This window comes from Neoarius graeffei, chromosome 2 (assembly GCF_027579695.1).
Source record: "Neoarius graeffei isolate fNeoGra1 chromosome 2, fNeoGra1.pri, whole genome shotgun sequence".
Lineage (NCBI taxonomy): Eukaryota > Metazoa > Chordata > Actinopteri > Siluriformes > Ariidae > Neoarius > Neoarius graeffei.
In genome coordinates this window covers 8,412,082-8,437,136 of record NC_083570.1, presented here as the reverse complement: position 1 = coordinate 8,437,136, position 25,055 = coordinate 8,412,082, and the positions used below count along the sequence as shown (strand labels likewise).

At 41.7% G+C, this 25,055-nt stretch overlaps 1 protein-coding gene across 6 annotated transcripts in view; it reads right to left on the bottom strand.

The window, feature by feature from the left end:
• The window catches only part of LOC132879828 (A-kinase anchor protein 7), a 71,787-nt gene that overhangs the window by 35,429 nt on the left and 11,303 nt on the right, over window positions 1–25,055 (bottom strand). For all 6 annotated transcript variants that reach the window (XR_009653880.1, XM_060913748.1, XM_060913747.1 and 3 more), the window contains 6 exons: window positions 13,912–14,052; window positions 13,599–13,753; window positions 13,372–13,508; window positions 7,312–7,472; window positions 5,428–5,540; window positions 2,194–2,341 (listed from right to left, as the gene is read on the bottom strand). Coding sequence is in view for 5 of the 6 variants with exons in the window: in XM_060913748.1 (XP_060769731.1) it covers window positions 2,194–2,341; window positions 5,428–5,540; window positions 7,312–7,472; window positions 13,372–13,508; window positions 13,599–13,753; window positions 13,912–14,052 (855 nt within the window). In the remaining variant the exon portion in view is untranslated. The remainder of the gene's footprint in view (window positions 1–2,193; window positions 2,342–5,427; window positions 5,541–7,311; window positions 7,473–13,371; window positions 13,509–13,598; window positions 13,754–13,911; window positions 14,053–25,055) is intronic.

Sequence of the window (25,055 nt, the reverse complement as noted above, 5' to 3'; positions counted from 1 at the left end):
CATTGAGAAAACATTAAAAAAACTAGATAGAACTCGACGCCAACGGCATTGATGGGGATGCCTCCGCCCGGTAGACTACACGCCTTATTAAGTTGTGATTTGGGGATGGACATTTGACCTCACAGTAATCTTGACCTGGTGAAATTACTTGTATCAGCCTTGGAGATGTTGTGTTCACAAGGTTTTCGGACAGACATTTGACCTCACAGTGACCTTGACCTTAGACCTTTTGATCTCAAAATCTAATCAGTTCGTGTTTGTCCCAAAGCGCACAAATGGTGGGAGTTTGGTGAAATTCCTTTCATTAGCGTTTGAGATATCGCGTTCACAAGGTTTCGGGACGGACAGACAACCCGAAAACATAATGCCTCCTGCACCTTACGGTGGCGGAGGCATAATACAAAACCCAGAAAGCAGTGATGTCTTGGTTTGCTTTTGTAGGTTGGTGTTTTTTCGAGACCCGTGAAAACACCAGGCGTGAACTCTCCATCTTCACCGTCCATTTGTGACTGGATCGCCCGAGACGGACATTAAGAACAAGCATGAACACGGCCTGTGATGGTTCGCAGAAACTGGACCGCTTCGAGAACGAACTGCAAAACCGGACCACAGAACTGAACCAGAGTCCACCACTGATTTCAAAACATCCACTGTTGGAAGGAGTCTCCAGTGTCGGTGCTTTGTAACTGTCAAAGAGAAAGCTGTGGTTCCCAGTGTTCTAGAATTTCTCAAGATTAGAGAGCCTGCAACCAGACTGAGAAGTTCTAGAATGACTTGAGACCCAGCATGTTGTAAAAAATCAACAGGCAGTCCCATGATCTGGCTGGGAAGTTAAAGATTCCAGAACATCTCAGGATGAAAGCCCACGATTAGACTGGGAGGTTCTTGAGCACTTGAGTTCCAGAACTTTTCAGCATGAAAACCAGTGACCAGACTGAGAAATTTCCAGAACACTCTACTTCCAAAATGTTGAAGATCCCAGTGTTCTAGAGAAGTTTATGTGGTTTCTTGGTGGAATTTTTTTTCTGTCTTGTCAACTTCAAGAGACAGTCTTTCATTCAGAGAGGTTCTACAACACTGCAGCTATAACATTCCAGACACCAAGTGTTCCAGAACCTAACAACCTGAGATTGTGTGCTTTCGTCCTGAAAAGTTCCCAACACAGGAAATTTCAGCATTCAACATTCTGAGAAGTTCTCAAAAGCTTGAAGCTCCCAGTGTTAAGGAACTTCTCAGGCTGATCATGGGCTTTAACTGCGAGACATTCTAGAATAGTCTCCGCTCCAATGTTCTCAGAAGTTGTAAAACACTGACAACTTCAACATTCTGTAATTTGAATGCTCTACAAATTCTTGGTCTGATGGTGGGCTTTCATCCTGAGAAGTTCCCAAACACTGGGAGCTTCAAGCCTCTGCGAAGTTCTAAAACACTGGGAGCTTCGACATTCTGGAAATGTGTTCAAGAACTGCTCTGTCTGATGGTGGTCATTCATCCTGAAAACTTCCAGAGCACTGGACAAGTCAATATTTTAGAACTCTAGTCTTCTGTAACTTCTCAGTATGACCGTAGGCTCTCATCCTGAGAAATTCCACAACAGTGAGAGCTACAAATGTTCTGAAACTTGAGTGTTCTACATTTTCTGAGTCCGATCATGGACTTTAATTCCGAGTATATAGTTCTAAAAATCTGGGAGTTTCAAGGTTCTAGAACTCCTCTTTCTGACAATAGGCTTTCATCCTGAGATGCTGTAGAACACTGGCAAAAGTCAATGGTCTGAGAAGTTCTAAAACACCGGGAGCTTCAGAGTTCTGGGACTCCAGGGTTCTAGAACTTCTCGGTCTGATGTTGTGCTTTCATCCTGAAACACTGTAGAACTAAACATTTTAGAACTCTAGTGTTCTCTGTCTGATCATAAGCTTTCATCCTGAGAAGTTCTGGGACGCTGGGAAAAAGTCAATGTTCTGAGAAGTTCTAAAATGCTGGCAACTTCAGACTTCTGGAACTTGAGGGTTCTAGAACTTCTCAGTGTGACCGATGGCACTCATACTGGTTCTACAGGTTCTAAAACTTCATTCACTTTCTGCTTTTATTTGGACTGATGTCGTTTGAGAGAACTATAGAAACCAGTGGTCTCAGTAGTGGACTCCATCTCTCTCTCACACACACACACACACACTCCATGTTCTGACTCACCGAACGTGACTGTCTTCTCACGGTGGTAGTAACCGTCGGCATCCTTCTTCTTCAACATGGAGCACAGATCCACAGTACACACGTTCTCCTCACCAAACACTCGCTGCTCAAATGCCGCGTAAAGGCTCAGGTCCAGCTTCTTGACCCCCTAAAACACACGTGTAAACTGGATGAATTCTGACTGAGCTCTCTCTCTCGCTCTCTCTCACACACACACAGTTGAGGACAGGAACATGCAGAGCAGTCTGTCGAGGCCGATAACCTCAGCAGGAAGTGTGTCTCTGCGGGATGGGGGAAGATTATGGATGTGACTCCTATCTGTCACTTCCATCCCGAGCATGAATACTCAAACACGCACAGTACTATGGGTTAGAACATGCAAGAATGTGTCTTACTGAAAAATGGTGACGCTAACAATAAATAAATAAATGGCTTGGTGTCAAATCAGACTCGTGACTCCACCAAAGCGGATGCTGATGGCTGAGCAGGAGGAGGAGGAGACGTGACGGGGTTGGATTATAAATGAGGAAGAAGAAAAAAAAAAAAGAGACAGAATTTTCTCAACAGATACTTTCAAGTCTCGTTTCTACTGCGAGGCCATCATGTTGCTGCTATACGCAGTGAGCTCAGTCAGAATATGACACATAGCGAGCTTTAAGATGTCTTCACACTAAGCGAGGTGATGGAAGGAGGCGCAGACAGAGTTCCGGATTAAAATCTAGTTACAAAGCACTCAGTCATGAAGAATGCGTTTAAGTCTGGGGTTTGCTTTTTTCTGAGTCGGTGCAGACACAAGTCATAACTGTTCGTCATCCTTATGGCTTAACATTACTATACTTTATGTTTCTTATAACCTGCAGATCTCTAAAAATTATTTAGTATCAAAATAACTCGTTCTTTCATTCCATCTCTCCAGGTGGCGCAACGGAGTCCGTGAACGTTGGTAGAGGATACACTGTGACCTGCTTGTGCACATCGTCTTTTACAGTTTCTTCCTGACAGTCATCCTTTTCAGACAGGAGCGCAAATACAGAATACTGGAAGCATCAACGTTCTAGAACTCCAGCGTTCTTGCATTTCTCATTCTGAGCATAGGCTTCCACCCTGCAAAGTTCTAGAACATAAGGAACGATGTTCAGCATTGCGGAACTCGAATGTTCTGGAACTTCCAAATCTGATCGAGGGCTTCCGTCCAGGGTCAGCCTAGAACCCTAAGACATTCAATGTTCTACAAATCTGAGAACCACATCACTCAAGAACTCGAGTCATTCTAGAACCTCTTGGTCTATTCGTGGGCTTTCTTCCTGGGAGGCTGTAGGACACACTGGACAGTTCAATGTTCTAGAACGCCAGTGTTCTTGCACTTCTCATTCTGATCATGGGCTTCCATCCTGCAAAGTTCTAGAACACAAGGAACGGTGTTCAGCATTACAGAACTCAAATGTTCTGGAAATTCCAAGTCTGATCTAGGGCTTCCATCCTGAGACAGCCTAGAGCACTCAGGCCTTCAACATTCTAGAAATCTGAGAACTTTATCACTCAAGTAATTCTAGAACTTCTCAGTCTATTCATGGGCTTTCATCCTGGGAGGCTGTAGGACACTGGACAGTTCAACGTTCTAGAACTCCAGCATTCTTGCACTTCTCATTCTGATCATGGGCTTCCATCCTGCAAAGTTCTAGAACACAAGGAACGGTGTTCAGCATTACAGAACTCAAATGTTCTGGAAATTCCAAGTCTGATCTAGGGCTTCCATCCTGAGACAGCCTAGAACACTCAGACCTTCAACATTCTAGAAATCTGAGAACTTTATCACTCAAGTAATTCTAGAACTTCTCAGTCTATTCATGGGCTTTCATCCTGGGAGGCTGTAGGACACTGGACAGTTCAACGTTCTAGAACTCCAGCGTTCTTGCACTTCTCATTCTGATCATGGGCTTCCATCCTGCAAAGTTCTAGAACACAAAGAATAGTGCTCAGCATTGCAGAACTCGAATGTTCTGGAACTTCCCAGTCTGATTGAGGACTTCCATCCTGGGACATCCTAGAACCCTAAGACCTTCAACATTCTAGAAATCTGAGAACTTCATCACTTGAGAACTCAAGTAATTCTAGAACTTCTCGGCCTATTTGTGGGCTTTCATTCTGAGAGGCTCTAGGATACTGGGAGCTTCAACATTCTAGAACTCCAGTGTTCTTGCACTTCTTGAGCTTATCATTCAGAAACACAGGGAAGCATCTACATTCTAGAATGAATATTCCAGACCTTTAGTGTGGTGGGCCTGAGAGGTTCTACAACATTTGCTTAAAGTTGTTAAGAACTGACTTGCATTTGAATTTCCCAGTCTGATTGCAGGATTCCATTTTGCGTTTCACAAGACTCTAGAACTGCAATCATTCTCGAACATCTCAGCCTCATGGTCTTTCATCCTGTATTCTAGAAGCACCCATACAGATCAAGGGCTTTCTGACTGATTTTTTTTTTAACAACTTTATGGGACTCAAGTCATTCTAGAACTAATTCTCGATCTGATCGTGGGCTTTTATTCTGAGAAAGTTATTTCTAGAACACTAGGCACTTAACATTTACAGCTTTACTCCTTCCGTAAATGATTAATAAGCATCTCCTTACAGAAAACTTCACCATATCAATGATTTGTTTATTACGAGTATTATTCATGAGCTCTTACTATAGAAACGATAACGTATCAGAAGGAGCACATTAACATAAACCTACATTACTGTCAGAGCTGCTGTTATGGAAAATGAATCAAGACCTTCTGAACAATCAGAATCCGGAATTCAGAAATAACAACAGTGTTGTTTTAAATGGTTGCTCAAGACTACAATTTGATAAAACTGCCATTTTTTTTTTTTTTTACAAGGTCGTCATATGATGGAAAAGTCAAACGGTAAGCCCTCCAAACCAGGTTAGAGACACTGTGGTCAAATTTCAACACAGAATCAATCACCGATCCAGAGCTAAATTAAGACGCTGTAAAGGACGACAAAAAAAAAAAATCACTCTGTTATGAAAACGGGCATCACGTAAAATCATGCAGTCAAGCAGTTACCGTGACTTTAAAATCTCCTCCTCCCGCAAAAAAAAAAAAAGCAGCTCGATTCAAGTTTCTAACAATCCCATCTGCACCAAACTTTCAGTTATGTCGGTTTATCCGCTTTCCTGTTCCTTCCCTCCAGGGGAACGAAAGCGTTCTGAGAATCGGTTCTCACCTGGCGCCGGAGTTTGGGTGCTCGTGAGAGCTTGATGAAGGTCAGGTGAGGTTTGAAATCTTTCTGGTCTCCGACTGGGATCCCCTTCTCCTCAAACGCCCTCCTGACTGAGTCTGGAACAACAGCAGAGAGAGAAAATGGGCGAGGCTATTTACAGATCAGAGAGGATGGCTTTAAAACTGAAACCCCTCCAATGATTAATGTAAGACAAGGAGAGAATCAATACTGAAAGAGAGAACGAGAAAGAGAGAGGGGGAGGAATGCGGTGAGATATTGACCTGGGATAAAAACAGTGACGACGTGACATGGCAGATTCACTCCCCATCCCCCGATATACGTGATGCGATTATGTGATTGTATGCACATACACACTTCCCCATAAAGGTGACGTTATAAGGAAAATTTATCAAGTACGTGATGGTTATCATATCACAGCTCACAGGGACTTGTTCAGCAGATGCTCCAACTCGAGTTTTCTGTAAGGAGATGTTTGTTAAACATTTACAGATGAGCTGCGTTTATGAATCATCAAAGAAGCTAGAATGGAGTAAAAACCAACAAAATCCAGAAGTCTCGTCTTGAACATGAGCCCTGTTCCAGTTCACAGTTGGTGAGTCAAAAAGCCTGTAAAGAGCTTGAGGAAGTGGTCCAGGTGGATGAGAACATGGGCTACCTGGTACGTTCAAATCAGCATGAGGTCCTTTCTTGTCTATGAAGCACTTAACAGGAAGAGAGTTTCTTCTCAGAAGATCCATCAGTCCCTAAAAGGTTTTGTTCTGTCGGCCAGGGATAAAACTGACGCTCGATCAGTGGTGGAAGAGTACAAGGTACCGAAAGCGTATCAGTTCATGATGCTACATGACAGCAAGGTGTGGAGGTCTGGAGCACACTCGGTCTTCCAGCCAAACAAGCTGGAGGTTTCAGTGATGGCATTACAAGGTGCTGACCAGCTGGCTGTTTGGTTGGAGAAAGCAAGGAATAGGAACAAGCAGAAACATCACGGAAATGAACCACGATTCATCCATTTCCTAAGACCAGGTGAAAAGAGCCAGGGAGCACAGGGGTCCAGGCCACAACGGGTGACTGGGAACGTAGGTGGAGATCAGAAAGCAACTCAAATTCCGAGAGGAAAGGCCTTTCTGAGGTATCATGCGTTTAAACCTACAAAACTGACCCTGCTGTATTTTCCATGGAAGGAGTCTCCAGTGTCAGCGCTGAGTCACAGTCAGAGGTAAAGCTGTGCAAAGTTTTCTGACTTCATGTTTTGCGGTTTCGTAGTAGCATGACAAGATGCGTATGTTTTTGGTCTTGGAACTAACTCATTTCACGGATGTTCCATACCATGGCATGGTGTTCACTACGACTGCTTTAGAACAGCATACGGCTGTTCGTTATTTTCCCATAACCGCACCACACCGAGTGCTTTATTCCTTACAAAATTGTCACACTGCACGTTTTCACACATCATCGTAAGCATAGCAGTGTCTCACAGGACTTTACCACGGTGATAAGTTCAACATGAAGATTCTGATTTATTCATTTACTTACTTACTAAAATTTGTGTTTCTGTACCAACAGTTGTTTTGGTACCAAACAGGAAGTAACAATACAACAAGGCAAGGTTTAGAAGCACTGTTTGTTACTGGCTGTCAGTCACATTTGTTTGTATGATCAATGCTTCAAAATTTATCCAGCCTCCGATGTGCAAAGTTCTGGGTTAAAAACTTAAATTCCAAAAATGAAGGGAGATAAAATTTGGGGGGAAAAAAGAAATTGATAAAGGAGAGAAAATGCAAAAAAAAAAAAAAAAAAAAAAAAAAAAATTTATATATATATATATATATATATATATATATATTAGAAGGTAAAGAGGGGAGAACTCACCTGCGATGTGTGTCAGGGTACTGAGATGCTCTCCCTCTTCGATCTGGATGAACGCTACTTCCTGTTTGAAGTGACCAATGCCACAGAACGGCAGCACGAGGCTCCGCCCACCCACCAGGGACGTCAACATTGACTGCATCTCTTCTATTGCCAGTGCAGCTCTGTTTGCGACATTCCCCACACACACACGTGCACACCCCTACTTGTTAATCCCCTGGGAAGTGCACTGACGCAGGTGTAAAATCACTCACTCACTCACACACACCCCTAGCTGTTTTTTTTCTCAGGAAAGTTGCTATGACGCAGGTATGAAATCATACACTTTAATACACAGTAATGCACTCTTTAATAACACACGCATAAAAACTCCTCTGCTCAATCCGATCATAATGTGCACCCACTGGAGCGGAACATTACCGTTACATAACCGCACACATTCATCCTGTGTAAAAACTAGAGCATGTCAAATAAAGTACCTCGAGGTACCTCACGAGTCAATCCGATTTCGATTCAGAGTGCTGCGATATGATTATAAACCTCGCTGCTTCTAAAACTAATTGAATTCTCATCTAAAATGAAGAACACCACCTGACTTTCAGTCATGGAACGAACAAGATGAAATCACAATCCACCCCATCCCCAGTACAAATCACATCATATCACAACAGTAAACACAGTAATAAAAAAGTAAACATTACTATCCATAATTACTGATATTATTTTGTAGAATTCCTGTGGCATTAGTACTGGGGTATATTATGCAGTCAATTACAAGATATATTTACTCAGACACAGCAGATAATGTGTGGCATTAATGAGGCAGTACTGTGGAATAACATTGACATTACTGTGATATTGCTGAGAGATAACATTGGCATTATGCAGGTACTGTAGTGGCATTACGATAACATTACTCTAACATTACTCTAACATTACAGTGGCATCACTGGAACATGACTGTAGCATTACTGTGGCATTACTGTAACATTACTGTTGCATTACTATAACATTACAGTGGCATTACTGTGGCATTCCTGCAACATTACTGTAACATTACAGTGGCATTACTATAACATTACAGTGGCGTTACTGTAACATTCCTGTGGCATTACTGTAACATTACTATAACATTACTGTGGCATTACTATAACATTACAATGGCATTACTATAGCATTACAGTGGAATTACTGTAACATTACTGTGGCATTACGGTAACATTCCTGTGGCATTACTGTAACATTACTATAACATTACTGTGGCATTACTATAACATTACAGTGACATTACTATAGCATTACAGTGGAATTACTGTAACATTACTGTGGCATTACGGTAACATTACTGTGGCATTACTGTAACATTACAGTGGCATTACGGTAACATTACTGTGGCATTACTGCGGCATTACTATAACATTACATTGGCATTACTGTAACATTACTTTGGCATTACCCTAACATTACAGTGGCATTACTCTAATATTACAGTGGCATCACTGTAACGTCACTGTAACATTAACATTACTGTAACATTACAGTGGCATTACTCTAACATTACAGTGGCATTACTATAACATTACAGTGGAATTACTGTAACATTACTGTGGCATTACGGTAACATTCCTGTGGCATTACTGTAACATTACTATAACATTACTGTGGCATTACTATAACATTACAGTGGCATTCCTGTAACATTACTGTAACATTACAGTGGCGTTACTGAAACATTACTGTGGCATTACTGCGGCATTACTATAACATTACAGTGGCATTACTGTAACATTACTTTGGCATTACTCTAACATTACTTTGGCGTCACTGTAACATTACAGTGGCATTACTGTAACATTACTGTGGCATCACTGTAACATCACTAACATTAACATTACTGTAACATTACTGTGACATTACTGTAACGTTACTGTGACATTACTGTGACATTACTGTGGCGTTACAGTGTGCGCATTACTGTAGCATTGCTTTGGCATTACTGTAACATTACAGTGGTGTCACTAACACTAACATTACTGTAACATTACAGTGGCATTACTCTAACATTACTGTGGCATTACTGTAACATTACTGTGGCATTACTATAACATTACAGTGGCATCACTGTAACACTAACATTACTGTAGCATTACAGTGGCATTACTGTAACATTATAGTGGCATCACTGTAACGCCACTGTAACACTAACATTACTGTAACATTACAGTGGCATTACTCTAACGTTACTGTGGCATCACTAACATTACTGTGGCATTACTATAACATTACAGTGGAATTACTGTAACATTACTTTGGCATTACTGTAACATTACAATGGCATCACTGTAATGTCACTGTAACACTAACATTACTGTAACATTACAGTAGCATTACTGTAACATTACTTTGGCATTACTGTAACATTACAGGGGCATCACTGTAACACTAACATTACTGTGGCATTACTCTAACATTACTGTGGCATTACTGTACCATTACAGTGGCATCACTGTACCATTACAGTTGCATCACTGTAACACTAACATTACTGTGGCATTACTCTAACATTACTGTGGCATTACTGTACCATTACAGTGGCATTACTGTAACATTACAGTGGCATCACTAACACTAACATTCTTGTAGCATTACAGTGGCATTACTCTAACATGACTAACATTAGTGTGGCATTACTGTAACATTACAGTGGCATTACTGAAACATTACTTTGGTATTACTGCAGTATTAAAGTGACATTACTGCAATACTACTTTATAATTTCTGAAACATTACTTTATTACTGCAATATTAGTGACGTTACTCTAACATTACTTTAGCATTACTGCAGTATTTAACATTACTGCAATATTACTTTATCATTACTGCAGCATTACATTATCATTACTGCAATATTACTTTGTCATTACTGCAGCATTACATTATCATTACTGCAGCATTTCTTTATCATCACTGCAGTATTACAGTGGCATTACTGCAATAGTACTTTATCATTTCTGAAACATTACTTTATCATTACTGCAATATTAGTGGCGTTACTGTAACATTACTTTATCATTACTGCAGCATTACTTTATCATTACTGCAGCATCACTATCATTACTGCAGCATTACTTTATCACTGCAGTATTACTTTATCATCACTGCAGCATCACTTTATCATCACTGCAGTATTACTTTATCATTACTGCAGCATCACTATAATTACTGCAGTATTACTTTATCATTACTGCGGCATTACTGCAGCATCACTTTATCATTACTGCAGCATTACTGTGGCATTACTGCAGCATTACAGTGGCATTACTGCAATAGTACTTTATCATTACTGCAGCATTACTTTATTACTGCAATATTAGTGGCGTTACTGTAACATTACTTTATCATTACTGTAATATTTATCACTACTGCAGTATTACAGTGGCATTACTGCAATAGTACTTTCATATCTGAAACATTACTTTATAATTACTGCAATATTAGTGGTGTTACTGTAATAGCACTTTAACACCACTGCAATATTACTTTATCATTACTGTAGCATTACTTTATCATTACTGTAATATTACTCTATCACTACTGCAGTATTACAGTGGCATTACTGCAATGTTAGTGGCGTTACTGTAACATTACTTTATCACTACTGCAGTATTAGTTTATCATTACTGCAGTGGTGCTTTATCATTACTGCAGTATTACTTTATAACTGCTGCAATATTACTGTAACATTACTTTATCATTGCCCTAATATTACTGCAATATCACTTTATCATTACTGCAGTATTACAGTGGCATTACTGCAATAGTACTTTATCATTACTGCAGCATTTATAATTACTGCAAAATTTATCATTACTGCAGTATTACTTTATCATTGCCGCAATAGTACTTTGTCATTACTGCAGTATTACTTTATCATTACCGCAATAGTACTTTATAATTACTGCAGTATTAGTGGCGTTACTCTAACATTACTTTGGCATTTGTGTAATATTTCTGTAACATTACACTGGCATGACTGCAATATTACAGTGACATTACTGCAACATTACTTTGGCGTTACTACAATAGTACTTTAGCATTACTGTAACATTATCATTGCCCTAATATTACTGCAATATCACTTTATCATTACTGCAGTATTACAGTGGCATTACTGCAATAGCACTTATCATTACTGCAGTATAACTATCATTACTGCAGTGCTACTTTATCCTTACTGCAGTATTATAGTGGCATTACTGCAATAGTACTTTATCATTACTGCAGCATTACTTTATCATTACTGCAGTGTTACTTTATCATTACTGCAATGGTACTTTATCATTACTGCAGTACTACTTTGTCATTACTGCAGTGTTACTTTATCATTACTGCAGTATTATAGTGGCATTACTGCAATGGTACTTTATCACTACTGCAGTATTATAGTAGCATTACTGCAATAGTACTTTATCATTACTGCATTATTATAGTGGCATTACTGCAATAGTACTTTATCATTACTGCAGCATTACTTTATCATGACTGCAATAGTACTTTATCATTACTGCAGTATTAGTGGCATTACTCTAACATTACTTTGGCATTTGTGTAATATTTCTGTAACATTACACTGGCATGACTGCAATATTACAGTGGCATTACTGCAACATTACTTTGGCGTTACTACAATAGTACTTTAGCATTACTGTAACACTGCTTTATCATTACTGCAGTATTACAGTGGCATTACTGCAATAGTGCTTTATCATTACTGCAGTATTATAGTGGCATTACTGCAACAGTACTTTAGCATTACTGCAATAGTACTTTATCATTACCGCAGTATTACTTTATCATTACTGCAGTATTACTTTATCATTACCGCAATAGTACTTTATCATTGCTGCAGTATTACTTTATCATGACTGCAATAGTACTTTATAATTACTGCAGTATTAGTGGCATTACTCTAACATTACTTTGGCATTTGTGTAATATTTCTGTAACATTACACTGGCATGACTGCAATATTACAGTGGCATTACTGCAACATTACTGTGGCGTTACTACAATAGTACTTTAGCATTACTGTAACATTACTTTATCATTGCCATAATATTACTGCAATAGTGCTTTATCATTACTGCAGTATTATAGTGGCATTACTGCAACAGTACTTTAGCATTACTGCAATAGTACTTTATCATTACCGCAGTATTACTTTATCATTACTGCAGTATTACTTTATCATTACCGCAATAGTACTTTATCATTGCTGCAGTATTACTTTATCATTACCGCAATAGTACTTTATAATTACTGCAGTATTAGTGGCATTACTCTAACATTACTTTGGCATTTGTGTAATATTTCTGTAACATTACACTGGCATGACTGCAATATTACAGTGGCATTACTGCAACATTACTGTGGCGTTACTACAATAGTACTTTAGCATTACTGTAACATTACTTTATCATTGCCATAATATTACTGCAATAGTACTTTATCATTACTGCAGTAGTACTTATCATTACTGCAGTATTACAGTGGCATTACTGCAATAGTACTTTATCATTACTGTAACATTACTTTATCACTACTACAATATTAGTGGCGTTACTGTAACATAACTGTCATTCCTGTAATATTCCTTATCTTGGCCTTAGTTCTGTGATTATGTAACTTCACATTTGGCGTAACACAAGATGAAAACTTTCCCAGCTGCACTGCTGACACCGGGAGGTTGAGCTGGATGTTTTTATGATGTTCTTCATACATTAAAGATGGTTAAACGGAATTATGAAAACTATAATAGATGCAGCTAACTTGACAAACACAACAAACATCAGACTTAATTTATCTGTAATGGATCGTTATCTCTGATTGCTGTGCAGTGGTTTTGATAATTATGTTAAACGCATGCTCGCGTGTATAAATAATCAAATCCACATTAGAATGATTTATATATGTAAAATGTTTTATTTATTATGAGAACTCAAGCTCCTGTGTACGCACGCACACACGTGTAGACGTCTACAGGCATTTATGAGGTGTACATACGTGTCGATTTGCTCCTGTGTGGACAGGTGTGTGACGAGCAGTGTAATGTGGAGCAAGTCCACGGGAATCAGGGCTCTGGAGAGACGAGGGTCCTTCTGTAACACCTCAGCCTGGACTTCCTCCACCCCCTGTTTTATCTGATACACATTCAGAAGACTGTAAACACATGGTTTCAGCTGTAAGAGCATAAAGAATTGTGTCCACTGCATCTACAGTCAGTCCTGAACCTTTTGATTGGTGATGGGGATCGACACAAAGTAATTAGGGCGAGGATTATCTTTCTTCTTCTTCTTCTTCTCGTTCTCTCCATCCTCCTCATTTTCCGCACATCTCCTCTCCTTCCTCTTCCTTTTGGCCTTCTCCTTCGCCTCAGGGTCGGAGACTGAAATGAAAAACCCACTTTACACACCAAGCTTGTGCAATATTCAGATTTCCCTGCTTGCGATTTCACATTTAAGATTTCTATGATTTAATTTCATTTGTTAAAACAACGTAGCATGGCCCATAGTAGTCGAACCAGGACCAGGAGAGGCGACTTACAGCCGAGTTCCTTCCAGACCACAGTGCTAGTGAAAGGAAGTTCAGCCAGGAGCTTCACCGCGCAGTCGGCTTCCTTCACTTTCTGCTTACGTCCACGAGGTTTCCTGAGCTTCTTCTTGACCTTCGTCACCTTTTTCTTCACTGTAAAACAAACAAATGGACAGCTGGTCATTTTCTAAATAAATTTATTTATTGGTTTTCTTAAACAAATACAGTACTGTGAAAAAGTCTTCGGCACCCTATTTTTTTTTTGTTCAATGTCTTTTTATTGATATTTAAAAATGGTACAAAATGTAATGAATCACAAATTGACTAAACACAGTATAATACACCCCCCCCCGAACGTCCTGCTCCAACAGAGCCCTGTCCCCACTGTACCAGAAATTACACAGATAAATACAAAGATTAATATATATATACACACACACACACACACGTATACATATAGAGTACATCAAATGAAATACACATATTACATGCATTCAATAGGATTAAAGAAAGTAAAAGAAGAAACAAGTAAATATATAATTAATGAGTGGTGGTAAGAAAAGATAGAAATACAATAAGGTAAAACTTAAAAATAAGTTGCAAACAAGTAAGCTATACATAGTTTTCACTGACGTCACGGCATTCTGGGGAAAGCCCCCCAGCCGCCATCTTGTGGGGCAAACAAAACGGACCATCGCCATTACCGGCTACGTTATCTCGGACGAATTTATGAAGTTATATATTCAGTTTTCTAAAATAAAGATCAATGTCGGCAAAATCCAGCAAACGGAAGTATATAGATACATTGGACGACATCTCACGACAACGGCATGCAGCCAAACTGGCCTTGATTGGGGGAATTGACCCCTACGAAGTGGACAAAGATGCATTTTCAAGTGACTATGCAGGGCTGCCATCCATATCGTACCCTGATATTGTGAACTATTTCGTGAATAGTAAAAGTGCCTACACACTTGACGACCTCAAAGCATACAAGTCGCTGGAGTCATACAATTATTTTGTCTGTGGCTGGGTCCGTGAAGTCCACCATATAAAAACAAGTGACAGTCGTGTCCTAATTACAGCCAAGGTATGTAAACATTGGAATTTTAGAGCTCTCAACACTGCATATAAATATGTGTGTGTGTATAATATCGAGTTGATTTAAGACAAATTTTACATCCATTAGTGGTATTACAGTACCATGTCAGTGTACAATGTAAACGTACACTCAGCGGTTCCAGTTAGGCATTCTCCAGAGATTGTTTACACGATGTTTGGGTTTCCAAAAACAAACTTAAACACAATTGATTGTTTATTTAAACAACTTACCACTTATAAAATGATCGGAGCAGACTTTGCTGTGTTTGGAAGGCTGATAATCCTTGCGGTTGATTCTCGCAAGCCATAGATTTCTCCTTTGTATGCTGAGTTTCTTTGTTTGCTCGCCTTCGTGCTCCCATACAGTGGGAATTCCATAAAAGCTCCGCTTGACGTCATCAGCTGACCTATTACGACAGCCGTGAATACAACAGGTGTGCACCATTGCTAGCTTTAAATAGCCTGCTTGGGTTCTTTTGAAGACTTTGTACTCACGCGTTACAATGTGTGCTCAGTGACCCATACGGTAAGCTTGCACCACAAGATGGCCACCACTAGGGAATCCCCGACTCTGTGACGTCATGTGAAAACTATGTATAGGTGTTATTGGGTCAGCACTAGAAAGCCACGACAGCGGTGTCAACCCTCTCTATGTAAGTCAAAAATGGCTGCCATATAGCATAAAATTTCTGAGCACACCCTCTTGTGGTGTAATGAATTTTCTCCAATGCCAAATGGTGCAAAAGATCTTTAACCCATAGACTAAAGGTGGGAGGGAGCGTTTCCTTCCATTTAAACAAGTCGTCTAGCTAAGAGAGTTGAAAAAGCGGTCATACTTTTCGCCTGCCGACTAAGATTTATATCCTGTGGAGTCACTCCAAATACTGCAATAATGGCAGAAGGTTCTATGTGTACTTTTAAAACATCTGAGAAGGTTTTAAATGTTAATTGGCAGAAATTATTTCACTTTGGACAAAACCAAAAGATATGTGAGAGGGTGGCTGTTTGCCTGCATCGGTCGCATAAGGGGTCAATATTAGGCGTAACCTTGGCTAGCTTTACTTTAGACCAGTGCAGACGATAAAAAACCTTAAACTGGATGATTCTATGTCGTGAACAAATCAAAGAGGAATGTATGCTATCTAGAGCTAGCCTGGGCCCGCCCATCCTAAGCGTGACGCAACATGAGGGCCTGTTGCGAGCTTAGTCTGGCCAGGCAAGCTATCTACAGCTCTTCCAAGCTCCCGAAAAATCGGGAACCAATCAACTTTGAGCATCTCCAACGGCCCTGGGTAGAGGCGTGTTCAAGGCAGTGACGTAGTAGAACTGCGACCGGAAGCCATAGATTGTTTACAGAATCTATGCCGGAAGCGCTTCATTCACGCTTCCGCATCTATTACGCATAGATGCTGTATTGAAAGCATTCAACGGTAAGTTCTCATTGAAAACGGAGCAAAGAGCAGCCCTGGAGGTATTTATTGAAAGGAAGGACGTTTTCGCCTTGCTCCCGACCGGCTTCGGTAAGAGTTTAATCTACCAGTTAGCCCCGTCGCGTCGCATACGTCAGAGGAAAGAGTGATGTGATTGGTTTAAGCTTCGTCACAGCCTTTTCTGGCTTCGACCAGTAGCAAACTGAGGCATTTCAGGGAGGCGGGTCAACCACAGGCTCTGGGAAACAGTTGGGCTTAATATCTTGGCCAGACCAATAGCTCGGAGAGCTTTGCAGTCGCGTTAGCCAGACTAATCTAGAGCTGTCTTCCAAACTCCATCCGCAATCCAAGCACCTAAATCTTCCGCCCACTGATTCCTTAACAGAGTCAAAGGTTCCAAATTATGTGAGTTTAACCAGAAATATACCACCCCAATTATCCCTTTCGAACATGGCGCAAGTCTCAGAATGGAGTCCAAAAGACAGCTGGGTGGGATTGTTGGAAAACAAGTAAAGGATGCAGACATAAAATTACGGAGCTGCAGGAACCAAAAAAAAATGAGAGCAGGGAATGTTAAACTTCAGCATTATCTGGTCAAAGGACATGAAAGTATTATCGCCTATTTTTTTTCACACAAACTTTGTTCTAGATTTCTATTTTATGACATCTACATTACCGAGTCAAAACATTACAAAAACATTTTAGAGTTCCAAATGTTCATTTTTTTTCCAGCACAAAATTAAATCTCATCTCATTATCTCTAGCCGCTTTATCCTGTTCTACAGGGTCGCAGGCAAGCTGGAGTCTATCCCAGCTGACTACGGGCGAAAGGCGGGGTACACCCTGGACAAGTCGCCAGGTCATCACAGGGCTGACACATAGACACAGACAACCATTCACACTCACATTCACACCTACGGTCAATTTAGAGTCACCAGTTAACCTAACCTGCATGTCTTTGGACTGTGGGGGAAACCGGAGCACCCGGAGGAAACCCACGCGGACACGGGGAGAACATGCAAACTCCACACAGAAAGGCCCTCGCCGGCCACAGGGCTCGAACCCGGACCTTCTTGCTGTGAGGCGACAGCGCTAACCACTACACCACCGTGCCGCCCACAAAATTAAATATGTTCCTGAAAAAAACTTCATAATATGTCTGAGCAGCATATTACCACTTTAAAGAGAGCACTTTTCAGATTAAAAAAGAAAACATAATGAAGGCTGCTGGGTTTTGGTGCAAAATGAAGAAGCGAGTGTGACAGTCAAAGTGTCCAGAAGAACCGTGGCTGGTTCTGTAAGATGCTCAGTAAAACCTACAGCTCATTTCCACATAAAACTGCACTCAATGTACCCGAGACTACTATCCCTTTTTTTTTTTTAAAGCAAAGGGTCGTCTCACACCAAATATTGACTTTGTTTATTATGGCTTACTGATTACTGTTTATAGTATTTTTTAAATGCTGAAATATTTCATTTCATTATTTTTAAGCCATTTTTGCTCGACAGCATTTCTTTACATGTGCCAAAGACTTTTGCACAGGACTGTATGTACAAAGGGACCTAAGTGTTCCAATGCTAGTTAAAGGCTACAGCAACGTGTTCACTTTCTAAAATCCCATAAATAAACCACATACAGTTAGGTCCATAAATATTTGGACAGAGACAACATTTTTTCTAATTTTCGTTCTGTACAAAACCACAATGAATTTTGAACAAAACAATTCAGATGCAGTTGAAGTTCAGACTTTCAGCTTTAATTCAGTGGGTTGAACAAAATGATTGCATAAAAATGTGAGGAACTAAAGCATTTTTAAACAATCCATTTCAGGGGCTCAAAAGTAATTGGACAAATTAAATAATTGTAAATAAAATGTTCATTTCTAATACTTGGTTGAAACCCTTTGTTGGCAATGACTGCCTGAAGTCTTGAACTCATGGACATCACCAGACGCTGCGTTTCCTCCTTTTTAATGCTCTGCCAGGCCTTTACTGCAGCGGTTTTCAGTTGCTGTTTGTTTGTGGGCCTTTCTGTCTGAAGTTTAGTCTTTAACAAGTGAAATGCATGCTCAAATGGGTTGAGATCAGGTGACTGACTTGGCCACTCAAGAATATTCCACTTCTTTGCTTTAATAAACTCCTGGGTTGCTTTGGCTTTATGTTTTGGGTCATTGTCCATCTGTATTATGAAACGCCGACCAATCAGTTTGGCTGCATTTGGCTGGATTTGAGCACACAGTATGTCTCTGAATACCTCAGAATTCATCCGGCTGCTTCTGTCCTGTGTCACATCATCAATAAACACTAGTGACCCAGTGCCACTGGCAGCCATGCATGCCCAAGCCATCACACTGCCTCCGCCGTGTTTTACAGATGATGTGGTATGCTTTGGATCATGAGCTGTACCATGCCTTTGCCATACTTTTTTCTTTCCATCATTCTGGTGGAGGTTGATCTTGGTTTCATCTGTCCAAAGAATGTTCTTCCAGAACTGTGCTGGCTTTTTTAGATGTTTTTTAACAAAGTCCAATCTAGCCTTTTTATTCTTGAGGCTTATGAGTGGCTTGCACCGTGCAGTGAACCCTCTGTATTTACTTTCATGCAGTCTTCTCTTTATGGTAGATTTGGATATTGATACGCCTACCTCCTGGAGAGTGTTGTTCACTTGGTTGGCTGTTGTGAAGGGGTTTCTCTTCACCATGGAAATTATTCTGCGATCATCCACCACTGTTGTCTTCTGTGAGTGTCCAGGTCTTTTTGCATTGATGAGTTCACCAGTGCTTTCTTTCTTTCTTTCTTTCTTTCTTTCTTTCTTTCTTTCTTTCTTTCTTTCTTTCTTTCTCAGGATGTACCAAACTGTAGATTTTGCCACTCCTAATATTGTAGCAATTTCTCAGATAGGTTTTTTCTGTTTTCGCAGCTTAAGGATGGCTTGTTTCACCTGCAAGGAGAGCTCCTTTGACCGCATGTTTTCTTCACAGCAAAATCTTCCAAATGCAAGCACCACACCTCAAATCAACTCCAGGCCTTTTATCTGCTTAATTGAGAATGACATAAAGGAATTGCCCGCACCTGCCCATGAAATAGCCTTTGAGTCAATTGTCCAATTACTTTTGGTCCCTTTAAAAACAGGGTGGCACATGTTAAGGAGCTGAAACTCCTAAACCCTTCATCCAATTTTAATGTGGATACCCTCAAATGAAAGCTGAAAGTCTGGACTTTATGTCCATTATATAACTATAACTTGAATATGTTTCAGTAAACAGGTAAAAAAACCAAAATTTGTGTCAGTGTCCAAATATATATGGACCTAACTGTATCTTTTGAAAGGCAGCTGCTTTCTTCATATAATTACAAAAGGTGAGTTTTCCCAGAGCTAGGGTTTATGACAATCTTTTAACCACTGATATTTTTGGAGGAAAAAAAATTGAATACAAAAAAAACCCCTCAAAATTTATTTTCCTATTCTTTTGGCTTTTTTTTTTTAATTCTTCTCTCTTGACTGTTCAAGCATCAATCATCAAAGCAAATTCCTTGTATTTGCAGAACGTACTTGGCAATAAACTTCTGATTTATTCACTTTTTTGTTCAATTAAAAAAAAAAATCTTTTTAATTTTCTTAATAACCTCATCTCATTTTCATCCGCTTATCCGGGGCCGGGTCGCGGAGGCAGCAGTCTGAGCATGGAAGCCCAAACTTCCCTCTCCCCAGACACCTCGGCCAGCTCCTCGGGAAGAACACCGAGGCGTTCCCAGACCAGCCGAGAGACATAGTCCCTCTAGTGTGTCCTGGGTCTTCCCTGGGGCCTCCTCCCGGGAGGACATGCCTGGAACACCTCCCCAGGGAGGTGTCCAGGAGGCATCCGAAAGAGATGCCCGAGCCACCTCAGCTGATTCTTCTCGATGTGGAGGAGCAGCAGCTCTACTCCGAGCTCCACCTGAGTGACTGTGCTGCTCACCCTATCTCTAAGGGAGCGCCCAGCCACCCTGCGAAGGAAACTCATTTCGGTCGCTTGTATCCGCGGTCTTGTTCTTTCGGTCATTACCCAAAGCTCATGACTATAGGTGAGAGTCAGAACATAGATCGACCGTAGATTGGATACTTAAACTCCTCCACTTGAGACAGGACTTCTCCACCAACCTGGAGAGGACAAGCCACCCTTTTCCGGTCGAGAACCATGGCCTCGGACTTGGAGGTGCTGATTCTCATCCCAGCCGCTTCACACTCGACTGCAAACCGCCCCAGTGCATGCTGAAGGTCCTGGTTTGAAGAAGCCAACAGGATAACATCATCCGCAAAAAGCAGAGATGAAATCCTATGGTTCCCAAACAGGATTCCCTCTGGCCCCTGGCTGCACCTAGAAATTCTGTCCATAAAATTTATGAACAGAACAGGTGACAAAGGGCAGCCCTGCCGGAGTCCAACATGCACTTGGAACAGGTCTGACTTACTGCCAGGAATGCGAACCAGACTCCTGCTCCATTCGTACAGGGACCGGACAGCCCTTAGCAAAGAGCCCCGAACCCCATACTCCCGAAGCACCCCCCCACAGGATACCACCACAAGGGACACGGTCGAATGCCTTCTCCAGATCCACAAAGCACATGTGGACTGGTTGGGCAAACTCCCATGAACTCTCGAGTACCCTATGAAGGGTATAGAGCTGGTCCAGTGTTCCACGACCAGGACGAAAACCACATTGTTCCTCCTGGATCCGAGGTTCGACTATTGGCCAAATTCTCCTCTCCAATACCCTGGAGTAAACCTTCCCGGGGAGGCTGAGAAGTGTGATTCCCCTATAATTGGAGCACACTCTCTGGTCCCCTTTCTTAAAAAGATGGACCACCACCCCGGTCTGCCACACCAGAGGCACTGTCCCCAACCGCCACGCGATGTTGCAGAAGCGTGTCAGCCAAGACAGCCCCACAACATCCAGAGACTTGAGATACTCAGGGCGGATCTCATCCACCCCCGGTACCTTGCCACCGAGGAGCTTGCAAACCACCTCAGTGACTTCGGCTTGGGTAATGGGCGAGTCCACCTCTGAGTCATCAGCCTCCGCTTCCTCAGTGGAAGATGTGACAGTGGAATTGAGATCCTCGAAGTATTCCTTCCACCGCCCGACAATATCCCCAGTCGAGGTCAACATCTCCCCACCCGCAATGTAAACAGTGTTGGCAGAGTACTGCTTCCCCCTCCTGAGGCGCCGGACGGTTTGCCAGAATTTCTTCGAGACCGACCAATAGTCCTCCTCCATGGCCTCACCAAACTCCTCCCAGTTCCGAGTTTTTGCCTCCGCAACTGCCCGAGCTGCGGCATGCCTGGCCTGCCAATACCCGTCAGCTGCCTCAGGAGTCCCAGAGGCCAACATGGCCCAATAGGACTCCTTCTTCAGCGTGACGGCATCCCTTATTTCCAGTGTCCACCACCGGGTTCGGGGATTGCCGCCATGACAGGCACCAGAGACCTTGCGTCCACAGCTCCGAACAGCCGCGTCGACAATGGAGGCAGAGAACATGGTCCACTCACACTCAATGTCCCCTGCCTCCCTCGGAAGCTGGGAGAAGCTCTCCCGGAGGTGGGAGTTAAAGACCTCCCCGACAGAGTGCTCGGCCAGACGTTCCAAGCAGACCCTCACCATACGTTTGGGCCTGCCAGGTCTGTCTGGCTTCCTCCTCTGCCAGCGGATCCAACTCACCACCAGGTGGTGGTCAGTTGACAGCTCAGCCCCTCTCTTCACCCAAGTGTCCAAGACATAGGGCCGGAGATCAGATGAAACGACAACAAAGTCAATCATCGACCTCCGACCTAAGGTGTCCTGGTGCCACGTACACTTATGGACACCACTATGCTTGAACATGGTGTTCGTTAAGGACAAACCGTGACTAGCACAGAAGTCCAATAACAAAACACCACTCGGGTTCAGATCGGGGAGGCCGTTCCTCCCAATCACGCCCCTCCAGCAGCGCTCGAAACTAACGGTGTCCCGACGTCCCGGGGACCATAAAAAATGTCATCGGGACACAAAATCATCATATCTGGGACAATCCCGGGACAATGGAAAAAAATAGATCTAGAAAAAAAGTTCTACATTAATATTATTTACAAAGTCATAACACATACGTAGACATTCACCTAATTTGTCAATTTTAATTTTAAAACGTTAACAGCGAAAAATACATAGTAGCTACACTTTCGATGCACCTGCATCCGTAGGCTACAGAGCAGCGCATTCTGTTCTAGAATCTTCGGCCGGAGTCCGCATTATACGGACTTGGAATGGAATTGCTACCGCACACGCTGCGCCGACTCTTGCCAGAACAAAAATGCTGAAGTGGTTGAAGCGGACCGACCGCGGGGAAGAAACTGAAAGCCCAGACATAACGTCTCCGGGACCTTCAGGATCCAAAGTGTCATCGCCTGGTCTGCAGGCAACGCTAGCAACTGAATGAACTTAATGAACACTGTTAGACACGTTATAAAATACAACAGGAATGATGTGGATGATATTGACGGAAGATACCGTTCAACAGAATAAGTGAGTTTTCTTGGTGTCTTTCTAGTTCAGAAAGTTTAGTCAGTCAGCAGCACAACTAGGCTCGGACCTGCCACCATGCTGATGTTGCTAATTTGCACCCACGTTTCGGCAGCGAAAGTTCATAAAATGGATAACGGAAAGTTCATAAAAATGGATAACGGAAAGTTCATAAAAATGGATAACGGTAATGGTGAAAATTATAAGTTGGCCTTATAAGTGCCAACAGATATTCAAGGTATAAGTAGATGAAATGAAAATAAAAGGGGTCTTATTTTCAACTAAAGTGTACTGCAGATGTAGGGAGTTGAAACATTTTCTGAATGAGCTAGTTGGCCCCTTTAAATAAACGGGTATCTATTCATACAGTGAGATCGCCAAAGTTTAATAAACTGAAAATGCAATAACTGTAATTTTGAAGTGGATGATGTATAGGACATGTGTCGCTTGTGTCTTGTGACTTATTGTAAAAATAATAGGGTTCAAAATCACATAGTTACAAATATAATAGTAACTTCATATGATAATATTAACCACTGGTTATTTCCGAGAGGAAAAAAATGGGGACACTATTGCTTCCATTCGGGACAATACAACACAGAATTCGGGACCACTGGGGGACACAAAGAAAAAAAGTTAATTTTGAGCCCTGCCCTCCAGGTGTCACTGTTGTCGCCCACGTGAGCGTTGAAGTCCCCCAGTAGAACAATAGAGTCCCCAGTCTGAGCACCTCTCAGTACCTCTCCCAGGGACTCCAAGAAGGCCGGATACTCTATACTGCTATTCGGCCCGTAGGCACAAACAACAGCAAGAGCCCTCTCCCTGACCCGAAGGCGCAGAGAGGCGACCCTCTCGTTCACTGGGGTAAACTCCAACACGTGGCGGCTGAGCTGGGGAGCTATAAGCAAGCCCACACCAGCCCGCCACCGCTCACTGTGGGCGACTCCAGAGAAGTGGAGAGTCCAGCCCCTCTCGAGGAGCTGGGTTCCAGAGCCCAAGCTGTGCATGGAGGTGAGCCCGACTATCTCTAGCCGGTACCTCTCAACCTCCAGCACAAGCTCAGGCTCTTTCCCCCCCAGCAAAGTGACATTCCATGTCCCAACAGCTAGCCGCTGTGTTCGGGGATCAGGTCGTCCAAGTCCCTGCCTTCGACTGCCGCCCAATCCACACTGCATCAGCCCCCTACGGCTACCTCTGTGGGTGGTGAACCCACAGGAGTTCTTGATAACCAACAATAATTATTTACTCACATTTGTAAAGGTTAGAGTTAAACATAATAGCCTATTAACTAAAATATTCATTTTATTAAAAATGAAAACTTAATAACAAAAATTCCTTTTTCTAAATCAACTTTTATAGACATTTGTACTACCTTCATTTGCTTATCTCTTCTTTATCTTTCAGCAGTCTGTAAAAACAGAGCTCCGATTTATCATTAAATCTATTTGTAGTCGATCACACAACAGCTCTTTCACATTTTAGAGCCATTATTTGTGCTTTCTCACACCGTTAGACCTGCGTTACTTCTGCCCAGGGTGAAGTCACTGATTTTTTTTTTTTTTATTTCAATGATTCAAATCGTCATAAATTTATATCATGATATATTGTTCCATGCCTATTGCACGTTATGTTTTTTTTTTTTTTGATGCCCATAATCAAGCACTGATCGGCTGAATTAATGCAGGACACGAGACCACCTAACAGCTTGCATACACCTGGCTAAAAGTAAGCATCTAAGCAGGCATGCAAACTGGTCAGGGGTGAAAAAGGTGAGAAGGGCCCACGGACACACGGCACGCGCGCAAAAGTACATTTCGTAGTCTACGTTACAAAAAAAATTGCAACCAGTATTAAGCAGGCAACATTCAACATCACTCATCACTTCCCTTTCAACTGTTGTGTGTACTAACTAGGTTTTATCTGGACAGGATGTTGTGTAATATACCATACCACATATACCATACTGTCAATTTGAAGATCGAGATGGTGATTTTGAATTAAAGAACAGGCGTGTACAATGGGCATTACATATTGGATTTTTTTTTTTAAATAAAAAACTATAAGTTCATCTCGGCCTAAAAAATTTGGG